Source organism: Artemia sp. Qi Xiang Cuo, chromosome 11, assembly GCF_049724085.1.
Source record: "Artemia sp. Qi Xiang Cuo chromosome 11, ASM4972408v1, whole genome shotgun sequence".
In the NCBI taxonomy this organism is placed as follows: Eukaryota; Metazoa; Arthropoda; class Branchiopoda; order Anostraca; family Artemiidae; genus Artemia; species Artemia sp. Qi Xiang Cuo.
In genome coordinates this window covers 24,360,051-24,372,621 of record NC_142804.1, presented here as the reverse complement: position 1 = coordinate 24,372,621, position 12,571 = coordinate 24,360,051, and the positions used below count along the sequence as shown (strand labels likewise).

Below are 12,571 nucleotides of genomic sequence, written 5' to 3'. Positions count from 1 at the left end.
TGAAAAAAGTAAAGATTGTTGGTATGCAATACCAACAAACAAATACCAACAATCTTCACCCATGAAGTTCGTTGATATGCAATATTACTGTGAACTTTAGATCTCAGAATAAGAAAAACAAGCTTTGACAAGTATTTCTGTCGTTGTGACCTTACCTGCCTCATTCCAAAGCTTCCTTATTTATATAATACCTAAGGATGGGGGGACGCTCCTTATATCGCGTGGTCTCTTACAGTTATATATATCTATATATGTAAATGCGCCCCTTTAATATAATTGTTAATCTACTTTTACAATGAAGCAAACGGACTAAAAAACACTAAAAAGTAAAAAAAACAATTCACAAGCCTACTTGAATATCCGACAAACCCGGAGAACAACCAGAATAAATAACAATAAAACGGCAAACGAAATACGAAGACACAAAAACAATAGTATCAGTGCCAGGCTTGATCAGTGCCAAGCTATGTATCTCTCCTACCTTTTTTAAGCTTTGGGAAAACAGTTTAGAAGTCTAGGTAAAAAAAAATAAATCATTAATAAATCATAATATTTTGATCATTAGGTGTTTAAAACCTTAGCATATGCAATATTTATTTCTAGCCTACATTGAAGCCGCGGGAGCGTTTTTTCCACCAGATATCAGGACATTTCAAACGCGTTGAGAATCATGAATCGGGCATTGTTTGGGGCATTGGCTGTGATGGCAACGTTTGGGTTCATACTGGCGGCTATAATGGACCCTGGCCTTGCGAAACTGGTAAATTTGTAGAATCTTTACGCTGTTTACATTGCCAATTAAATGTGTGGTTTAGTTTTGATGTGTAAGTTGTCAAGTTCAAAACCAAAAAGTGTATGACCAAAGGCGTGTCCCAATTTTACAAGAGCGTTAAACAAAATTACGAGTTTCATATCTGCGTATAGCGCGCATAATTAAATGAAATTAATTTTAAGCTAGAAATTGTAAATATTTTGTCCGAATCGCGCCATATAAATTTAAGATCTTGAATAAAGTTTTTAATACCTAGGACTCATCTTGAACCTTTTTTTATATCTAGAAAATTAAGTATTGCACAGGAATCGTTTTTTGGTTAATATTCATTAGCTGTAGGTGGAAAAGTAATAGTATGGCTTTCAGGGAGGTTTACCAAAATTAATGAAGAGAGGGACTTTCAAGGGACGGTAAAGGGATTTTGAACGCTATATTGGAGATTTAAAATGGTAACACCTATAAAATGTGAATGCTCAGAATCTATAAGAAAAGAAATGGCTTTTGGATGTAATAGCCCTTTAGAAAATTGTTGTACAAAAACTTCTTAACGTTCAAACCTTAAAGTAAATTAGCGTGGCGATTTGTTCTGTAAGTCTAAAACTTAATAAAGTACTCTTTAAATGTGAATTGAATAAAAAAAAAACAGCAGTTTTTTTTAACTGAAAGTAAGGAGCGACATTAAAACTTAAAACGAACAGAAATTATTCCGTATATGAAAGGGGCTGTCCCCTCCTCAACGCCTCGCTCTTTACGCTAAAGTTAGACTCTTTCTCACAACTTTTTTTTAAAACAATAAAAAAACTTTAGGGTATACTTCTGTATGCTTCCCAATAACCAATATGCCTATACTATGTGTATACATTGGGTGAAGTTCACAACTTTCAGCCCTTCCCCCGGGGACTTGGGGGATTAAGTCATCCTAAAAGACATAGTTATTATATTTTCGACCATACTGAACAAAATGGCTATCTCAAAAGTTTGATCTGGTGACTTTGGGAAAAAAATGAGCGTGGGAGGGGGCCTAGTTACCCTCCATTTTTTTTCACTTAAAAGGGGCTCTAGAACTTTTAATTTCAGTTCGAATGAGCCCTCCCACGATATTCTAGGACCACTGAGTCGGTATGACCACCCCTGGAAAAAAATAAATAAACGTGCATCCGTGATCTTTCTTCTGGCAAAAAATACACAATTCCACATTTCTGCAGATTGTCTGATTTCAACCTCTACAGTAGGGTTCTCTGATACGCTGAATGAGATGGTGTGATTTTCATTAAGGTTCGCCTTACTTACAGTTTGTTACCACGAACTGTTTGATGAATGGTTTACTTATAATCCGTTGAAAAAAAAAATTATATATATAGTTAGAGTTCAGCTCAAACAAAAGAAAACTTGTAAGACAATGTATGTGGACTACTATTTGGGCCTTGTGGAGCGTCACATGTTATCTCCGCTCACTCAGAATCAAGATCTCCGGGAAAAAGTGCATAGACGTTTTGATATCGATGTCTCAGGGAGTCTACTATCAGTAGTAGAATGTCTTTTCTAGCGTCCATCCGTTTCAGTTTCAGCAAAGCTGTGATCTGGCGTATTAAAGTAAACGCCTTGTTGGCCGATTATTGGCCACAATCAGATCAACTGTGGTACCTCCTTTGTCCACCCATTCAGAAATGGTAGATGGTAGAGCTGCACTAAGTAGTGAGTCGTAGTGCTAGCTTTAATGCATCCGTACTAGTAAGGGTCGAAGGAAGGGCTTATTTGCGACAAAAGTTCACGATATGAACGACTCTGTCACTTTGGTTAAATTGGGGGTTATTGATATGGGTCGTAGCTCATCACAGGATTTGGGGTATTTTACCTTAGGAATAACGGGCATATAAGCTTTCTTCCAGGCCAGCTTCGTGGGAATTTTTGTTCTCCGATGCATTATTTGATAATGGACGTCACAGGTTTAGCTAGAAATACTGCATATTCGATGAGTAACTTGATAGGCAGCTCACCTGGATGCAAAGCACAGTTCCTTTACAGCTTTTCAAGCTCTTTGAAAATCGTGTATTTGGATATTTCTACAATTTGTTCGTCGGGAAAGCTGGACGAGAGATTTTCAATATCTTCTTCAGTGAATGAAGGGTAAGTAGAACTTATCGATGCGAAAAACGAGTTTACTTCAGTTGATGACCACCAAAGACCCTTCGTCTTTCTGTATCTTCAGGTCGCTATTTTTCCAGAAAGACGTTTGACGAGTTTTCCAGAAAGACGTTTGACTTCAGAGTGCCACTTACGGGGGTTAGTAGTCAACTAATCAGCTGTGGAGTCACTTTATCACAAACATATGCTTTATTAGCGGCTCTGTTTACTTTCACAATATGACTGCGCAACTTTTTCTCCGCTCGAGTGAAGTTGACATCGAGTCTTGAATAGCGCTTTAATTTCTTGGCTTATCCAAGGCTTATCAGTGTCACTTAGTACATTGGTTAATGTCTGGTAGTGAGGAGATCTTATCGTAGTCAAAGGTTCCGTTCCAGCCTCCGAAAGAACATATACTTTCCCTAGTCAAAGGTCGGGTAGTTACTTTAGTTTTCTTCGCTTTTGGAAAGTTAACTTTGGCCTCCCGAGAATTACAAAGTGGTCAGAGTTTCGTAATGAGCCTAGTGAACGAGGTGGTATAAAATGGTTGGAAGGGTCCGTGAAAATTAGGTCGAGCATGCTCTCATTATTGTGGGTCTGAATCGTCACTTCTTTTTTCAGGTCAAGCAAATTCGCAATATACTGCTTGTTTGTTTGATTCAAGTCTCTGGCAATAATAAAAGCTAAAGCTACATACTGTCGCAGGATATTGTCTATAAAAGTTTGTAGATATTGAATCAAATCTTTCCTGTTCTTTGCATTCTTGGGATAATACACTACCGCTTTGATGAGGAAGTTGTTTTTTCTTGACAAGAATTTTGGTTTCCACTTGGCCCAAATCACTTTGACAGGAATCAATAAGCTCACTTAATAACTTGTAGGGGATGTCTTCTCGGATATATAAACCGACAGCAATAGTGTTCAACAATCCTGGAAAAATTAGACGGTTAAATCGCAATTTATAAGCACCAATGTTCCCATAAGCAGCTGACATTCTCTTCTTGATATGCACAAGAAGCAAGACCCTATCGCAAGGATGGATCTACTTGTTATTGGGAAATACACGGGAATTTTTCTGCAACGAGGGAATTCTCTTGATGATAATTTTCTGTGGGTGGGGGGATTTTGGAGGAATTTTCCAAGGGAAATTTTAAACGGGGGGGGGGGGTGCTATAAGTAATACTATTTGTTAATTGTTTACATTTGGTATTTGTTATTTGGAAATAGACGGAAACTTTTCGAGGGAACTTTCTATCGCAGGGTTTTTCAGGGGGAATTTTCAGTGAAGAGGAAGTGGTCCGAGGGGAGTTTTCAGGGAAGGGGAATTTAAACAGGTACAATTTTTTTTAAGGGGTTTTTTTCGTGGGGGAGGGATTTTCCTTATGTAATTTGTTACGGAGATGGAAGAGGAATATTCTGGCATGGTTTGAAAAACAAATCAGAAATTAAAAAAAATAAATAAATAAATAAACAGGAAACTGAAAGTTTTTTTTAACTGAAATTAAGCAGCAACATTAAAACTTAAAACGAACAGAAATTTTTCCGTATATGAGGGAGGTTGTCCCTTCTTCCGCCCGCGCTCTTTACGCTAAAGTTTGACTTTTTCGCGAAGTTCTTTAAGATCCTGAAACGGTGTGCGTGTAACTGAACCACGAGCAACTGAACCCCTATAACTGAACCACCGTGTAATTGAACCACCGTGCAACTGAACCACCATGCAACTGAACAACCTTGCAATTGAACCCTCGCGTAACTGAACCATCGTGTAACTGAACCACCGGGCAACTGAATCCCATTTAACTAAACCATCGTGCAACTCAACCCAATTTAACTGAACCCCTGTGCAACTGAACCACCGTGCAACTGAACCACCGTGCAACTGTACCACCGTGCAACTGTACCACCATGCACCTGAACAATCGTGCAACGGAACCACAGTGCAACTGGACCACCATGCAACTGAACCCTCGTGCAACTGAACCATCTTGCAACTGAACCACTGAACTCAATTTTTCAGTATTCTAAAAATATAAGGCAATATTATTGGGTAAAACACAAGTTAGAATTTTTACACTTTCAATCTCGTTGGAATTGTTTGTTTCTTAAAGTCATGATATAAATGCCTGTCAAGATCATTCATAAAAAAAAGCTTTGTTTTATTTTTGCAAAAAAGGAGATCCGATGTCACAAACCATAAAAGCCGATTTATTTCTCTTTTTTCCAGATGAATCAGACCTTTCTGGACGTTAAGTTATAAACATTTGTGTTCAAAATATTTGACCTTTTTGAATCTAGATAACGAATTTCGATCAGATGTCTTTGAGGAGATTGCAGCTAAAAAGGATATGGGAGGGGGACTGGTTGCGCTCCAGCCTTTTTGTCAACATTCCTGCAGCATGCCCTGAAAGTTTGAACTTCATACCCTGAGGTTAATACCCTCAGCTATTCTCGACACATTGCAGATACGTCGTCTTGTAAAACTATAGGCACATAGTACCTCTTGATTTAGTTGTAAATGGTCCTAAATATTTTACGAACGATGTGACGGCTGATACCATCATCCATTGTCAATATTTCCAGTATCTCTTTTCCACAACCAATAAAGGAAATAAATTTTTTGATTGTGTTTGGCATTCTTCTTGACATTCTGCTAAGGTTTGACATTAATGCTCCATGTTTTTTTTTATTTATAGGATCAAACATGCCCTCTTTTCTTGATAAAGAAACACATCTTGTATGTTAACAAGAGGTAACTTGCATAACTTACAGCCCTTCCACCAGGGGCTACGGAATTTGAACCCTGGAGGCATAGTTATTTAACCTTTAAATTGTTTTAAATAACATGGTCATCTCAAAATTATTGATCCGATGTATTTGGAGAAAAGAGGATGGGGGTGGAAGCCCTTCGATCACTTTTTCCTCTTATAAAAATGCACTGGAACTTTTGATTTCCAATCGAATGAACACCCCCCCCCCCCTCCCAAAGTTCATAAAAACATCTTTTCAATAAAAACCTTATTTGTTAACATTGAGTAGCCAGCTTAACTTACAGCCCGTGCTCCAGGAGCTTCTGGTGGTGTTGTTAACCCCAAAGACATGGTTATTTGACCTTTAGACTATTTTGAAAAAACATTTTTTTTTTGATTGGATGCATTTGGGGGGAAAATGGCGGTTAAAGGGGAGGATTGATTGTCCTCTCATTACCTTTAATTCTTCAAAGTTGAACTTGAAATTTTCAATCGAATGAACCTCGTCCAAAGTTTGCACGGCCATTTCTTCTATAAAAAGCCTAAATTTTAACAAAGGGTAACTTGCAATAACCTACAACCCTTGCCCCGATGACTGTGGGTATTTTTGTTAATCACGTTTATTAATAATATTTTATTATTCGATTGAAAATTGAAAGTTTTGGTGCCCTTTTGAAAAATCAAAAGGGATTGGAGGACAACCTCCCCCCCCCCCCTTATCCTGAGAAAAACCCTCCTGTGGAAAATACCTCCGTAAAACACTATCTCGCAGAAAATACCCCCCTTCGGGAAAACACCTTCGAGATTGAAAGACCAGCCCTGTATTCTGGATCCTCTTCGAATTCTGACAACAGGGAAAGCTGACCTGTCTCCAAATTTTATCGCATGGCAAATAAGAGTACGGAAGATGTTAAGTTGCAAACGAGCTGCGTAGAGCGGGACACCAGAAGACTTGTCAGGGAGGCAAAATGGGATTTGTATCTTCTGAAGAATTTCATCACTAGTAGTTTCGAATACTTTTCTATCAGCCTTATCCCATTCTTATTTCATAGCCCATTTATTTGGCTTATGCTCTGTTGGTGTATGGTTCAGATCGATACTCACCGTGACTGGAAAATTCTGAAGTGAAACGAGGCTCGTCAGCACGTGCCTTGGCAGTAGTCATACCTTATGGCCCTAGCACACGGTCCGAATTAGATGTCCTGACAGTTACTTGGTCTGCATAGACAGAGAGATCCAGGTTCGTAGGGGGTATAGATTGGTTATCGAGATTGCAGTTAAAGTCACCAATGATTAACTTTTGCGTCCTTGGTATACTGTTCAACCGTTGTTCCTATTGCTCATCCTTGTTATTGGTAGGAATATATCCTTTGACGATCACAATATTATCTATTTGGATGGCTAGAGGGATGCTGGTAGCTTCTACTAAGACAGCTGGAAAGCCAAATTGGACAAGGATAGTAATGCCACCGAATTGTCTTCCGTAGTTTCCGGCACACCTAGCACCAAATTGATAAAAGTTATTCAGAAACTCTAGGGGAAAACAGCTCCTGTCAAAAGTTTAAGCGTCCAAATGTTCAAAAAATGTTACTTTCGTGGTGGAAGTGCTCAAATGTGAATACAAATTCACGCAAAACCTGCGGTAATGCCTGTGTACAGTTGAAATAGCAAAATTTTATAGGAGCTGCCTTAAGAAATGCACCCTAAAAGCGAGGAGGGACTCGCAGCCCTTGGAGGTTGTTCAATTACCTTTTCTTCAAAAGTTTATGTACATTCCAAGGTTGTGTTTTTGGGGGTAAGGGGAGGGGGTATGGATGGCTGGTAGTGAGTAAGTAAGTAGGGTTTTGTAAAGAATGATGTTTACCAATACAAGTTTATTAGCTAAGGGCGTGTCGTTAATTTCGTCAATGAATGGAAACCTTTTTCTATAAATGACAGATTTCAAACAAACAAAATTATTTGCAATTGTTTGGGGTTTTACGCACTTATTGTTATAAAAAAAATAGCCATGGTTATTTTTCTTTCATAGCAAAACTATTCATATTATGTGTCTTGTTTGGCCGAACAAGTTTGCAAGGGCTTATTCTCAGCATTCTGATAATTTGATCGTCCGATGAACCATTCAGAATAACCCTTGTATTACCTTTTTTTTTTAGGATTAGTGCAGAGGATTAAAATAGTAATTTGCTTTTCTTGGCAACGTTTAAGAGCACCAAAGTTGCCTGACAAAAAGGCTATCTTAAATGATTTTCTGGGAAGAAGATAAAATGATCCAAATTTTAGAAGATCTATTTATCTCGTGAATAGTAAATACGTTGATTGTCATGTTTTTTCCTACCAAATGTTGTTACTATATCTGACTTCTAAATGTTTTATTCAATTTCAATTTAATTCAATTTATTGAAATAAAAAAAAAGATGAAACATAACACCAATAATAATATGGATCCTGGAAGCGAACTTGTTGAGGACCATAACAACAAAAAATTGAAAATGAACAAGAGAGAAAAAAAAGAAAAAACAGAAAAAAAGAGAAAACACGGGTAAATTAAAGCAAATTGATTAAAAATTTAGAGATTTATATCAAAGTTTAGTAACATTGTTATACAGGGTGCGAAAACTTGTGGATAGCTCGATACTGGAGGGTATTATATTCCATTGAAGTATAGATTTATAAATGGGAGATCGCTTGGCGGAGCTAGAGACACACTGGGGGACAATAAAGGAACAGTTGGATTAACGGAGACATAGGCCTTCAGAATTATTGCAATTAAAATAAGATAATAATTGGGGAGGAAGGTTTTTATGGTAAGCGGAGTATGCAAGGGATAAATTTAATTTTTTAATAATTTGTTCAAAAGGAATAATACCAAAATCGGAGAACAAGTCCTGGGTGGGATATTTTCGGGCAGCCGAAAAACTGCTTTGATGGTACGGTTTTGGGCAGTTTTTAATTTATTGGTAACTGAAGGATAAATGTTGCCCCAAACAGATCTGCAGTATGAGATATATGGGTAAATAAAAGAGTAATAAAGGGTGACAAGGATATCAGGGGGAAGAAAATTATTCACACGATTAATCATACTTACCTGTCGGAAAATTATGGCTCTGATGCAGGATACATGAGTTGCAAATGATAGGGAGGAGTCTATGTGGACACCAATAAACTTGGCAACTTCGACCTGCGGGAGGAGATTGGTGGAATATTTTAGGCCAAGTGCTTGCTGAGCTTCATTTTTTTTTGCAAGGGGTTCGAAATAATACAACCTGACATTTCTTGCTGTTAATGGTCATGCAGTTAACGAGAGACCATTCCTGTACTCTACTCAGAAGAACTTGAGCAGAGGTGACGACGGATGGTAAATTAGGGCCGGTGATGAAAAAGTTGGTATCGTCAGAAAAAAGTACTGGGTGCACTGATGGACCCAGGCCTGTAACCAAATCATTAATATAAAGGAGAAAAGTTTTGGACCAAGAACAAAGCCCTGCGGGACGCCCCTCCGGACAGGTATGGGATGCAAGGTCATGCTACCCAGACTCACACTCTCTACTCTACCAGAGAGATAGGAGCCGACCCATGAGAAAGGAATTCCGCGAATCCCTATGTTCTTAAGTTTACTTAATAAAACCCTGTGATCAGCCATGTCAAAGGCCTTAGAAAAATCCAGAAATAAACCAATTACAGTATTTTTAAGGTCAAGTTGGGAACGGATGAACTGTGTGGCGTCGATTAGTACATGAGCAGTTGACAATTCGGAACAGAAGCCATATTGATGAGAAGAAATCAACCAATCTGAAGGATTAATCCCAAATAAAAAGAAAGAAAGACATCGGAAATAATTCTCTCAAGCACTTCGGATACAACTGGGAGAAGTGAGATTGGACGATAATTACTTATCTCAGACGGATCGCCTTTTTTATGAATCGGGATAACAATTGCTGATTTAAATATTTCTGGGAAGACTCCATTGATCATAGACAGGTTTGCTATATGCACAATGGCTTCACAAACATAGGAAGATGCAGTTCTAAGAAGCTTATTACTTATCCCAAGGAAGTCAGGTGTACTACTATTAGAGAAAGATTCGATAACTTGAAGCACCTCGGTACTATCAGTTGGAGAAAAATATAAATATCTCTGATTCTTGTCAGGGCATAGAGACTGGGAAGAGGACCAGGTATTGGCATTTAGCCAATCGGTGAAATAATTATTAAAGGCCCTTGGTACGGAGATCAGCCAACTAAATTTTCTACTGTAGCCCACACGGTTAATACATCTGGATGTTGAATTCCTTTTTTTTGAAAGAATTTCATTTATTATTGACTAAATTTTTTGCAAGGTCTCTTTGCAGTGAGGGATTTTTGAATAATAATAATTTTTTTGCTTTACGGACGAATTTGGTACATAAGTTTTAGCATTGTTAATAATTAGTTAGGTCAGTAATGCTACTGGTTTTGCAAGCTAACTTATATAGGTCATTTTTGCAATACGAAGAGATTGTCAGGCTCTTGGACATCCAGGGGTGTATATAGGTAGTTTTTCGGTTGGATTTACAGACTGGAAAGGTTGAACTGATAAGATTACTCAGTCCCTGTGTAAAACCATTTATGGCTGAATTAACATCCTGACAATCCAAAACCTTTGACCAGTCAAATGATTTTAAACGATCCCTGAACCGGTTCATATTCACAGTATTATATTTTCTATTAGACATAGGGTTATTAGTTCTAGGGTGTTCAATAATTGGTTGGAATGGTAGGAAGAAATAGAGTGGAAAGGGGTCTGACAGGTCAGAGAAAGTTTTTTTGGAGGACAGGTGGTTTCCTAGGGAAGTGAATACAAGAATATTATCAATGACAGTAGTGGTAGACCGCTTATGTCCAACTCTAGTAGGAAAAAGGATTGTTGGAAGAAGACCACTTGAGGTAAATGTTTCAAAGAAGGTATCACAATCATTATTACTGCTAACATTTAGTAAATTACAATTGAAGTCCCCAAAAACTATTGTCTTCTTTTGTGGTAAATTAATAAAACTAGAAAAGTCATCAAAAAGATTACAAAAGAAAGGTGTCGGAAATGAGGTTGGTTTATAAAACAATGAAAAAATAAAAGAATTGTCGTCAACACTTATATCAACAATTATTGAATAAATGCATCTATTATTTATAGGTTGCGAGAATAAGGATTCACAGTTCAATATCCTGGTGAATTTTAGACTTGACTGGATGTAAAGAGAAATGCGACCAGAGGACTTCGTTAATTTTCTTTCAATATGAATAGCTTGAAAGCCAGGGAGGGAAAATTCATTAGTACCATCAATTTCTGAAAGCCACGTCTCCGTTATTCCAATTATGTCGAAAGGGCAATAACCGTTAATTAAAATTAAATCTTTAAAATTAGTCCACTTATCTCTTATGCTTTTGATGTTAAAGCAGATTATATTAAGTTTTGTCTCTTCCATTAGCTTTGGTTTTACATTTTTTACAAAATCAAAAGTGTCGAGATATTCACAGTTAATATATGCTTAATATGCTTAATATAGGCTTAAGGGGCTGTCAGGACTAGCTAAGGGGTTGTTGCGCAAATTATTTTGGTCATCGTAATAGTAAAAAAACAACATTATTGCACAGTGATAATTTCGTGAGAAACGTAAAATCTTGCATAGTATACATTTAAATATCCATTGTGGTTGAAGTTTTATCATTTGCTTGATTTGAATACTGAAATCCTTCTGCAGCCGACGAATTATCATTGGTGGTAATTTTGGACTAGGATGGAAAGTATGCCGTTTTTTCATAGATTTCTTGCCTTTGACTAGGGCAATGGCACCGATTTGATTAGCAGTTGAGTCAACAGGCTTAACTAGCTTAGATGTGGAATCTATGTCCTTTTTGATGGAAGGTAGTTGAGCTATAGCTGTTTGCAAGATGTCATCAACTAGGAGTTTGGTGATAGCTTTCTTCTTGAGAATATTTTTGGTTTCTCCTGGTTCATTACTAACCTCAATTAAGTGACTGACTGTGAGATAAGTTGCAAGTCTTTGCCATTCTTGGCAACTTTCCGCTGAAGCTATTGGGGGGCAGGATGTAGCAGGAAACAGAGGTCCGGGATGGGGCCACTGACTAATACCTTGGATAAGAACAGTGTGTGCCTCTTTAGGAAATAATACTGTATGTGCATCTTCTACAACACCTGTAGCTTGGCGTCTTCTGGGTCTAGGGGATGTGGGGTTCCGAGGGATTCTTGCAGCTACAACTGAGTAGGTTAGGTTCATTTTATCAGATGTTCTAAGGATTACGACTCGCTTTTGGTGAGCCGAGCAACACTGTTTTTAGAGGGCTGTGTGTCCCTTAAAGTTACAATTTCTGCAGAAAGGGTCTGACTCAGGGCATTCACTAATTGCATGGCCTGTCTTCCCACACTTAAGGCAAGACGGATGGGACTATTTGCAGTATTTTTGCTGTGGCCGTGGGCCAGACAAGTAGAGCATTGTAGGGGCTTAGGCTTATAAATCTTATAAAAAAGGGACATATCGTACAAGAATATTTCTCTGTTTAGCTCAACTTTGCAGGAAATGAGGAATGAACGGCTTGGGTGAAGGACTCCTTCTTTGTTTAAACTTAGCCTTATTGCAGTTGAAGAATTTATGAGAAGGCCTGAAGAATCTATTAGTTCGGTTTGTATTTCTTCCACTTTTAACCTGGTATCAACACCATAAAGCACATACTTGTGTAACTTTTCCACATGTGGCTAAAACTTTCGAGCCATCAAGAATTGTTTCTTTGGATTTTGACAGGACATGGTCTGCCGCCTGAGAAGACGTAAAGTAAATATCAATAGACTCGTCCTGCTTGAAAACAAGTTCAAAATTTACCTTGGCGATCAGAAAAACAGCTTTCCTAATTTGCATTATTCGATCTTTTGAAAA

The 12,571-nt window shown here is 37.9% G+C and overlaps 1 protein-coding gene across 1 annotated transcript in view; it reads left to right on the top strand.

The window, feature by feature from the left end:
• Pex23 (tectonin beta-propeller repeat-containing peroxin 23) overlaps positions 1-12,571 on the top strand; it is a 112,016-nt gene that overhangs the window by 68,788 nt on the left and 30,657 nt on the right. Inside the window, exon 15 of the mRNA XM_089096602.1 lies at positions 604-760. Coding sequence (XP_088952728.1) covers positions 604-760 — 157 coding nt within the window. The remainder of the gene's footprint in view (positions 1-603; positions 761-12,571) is intronic.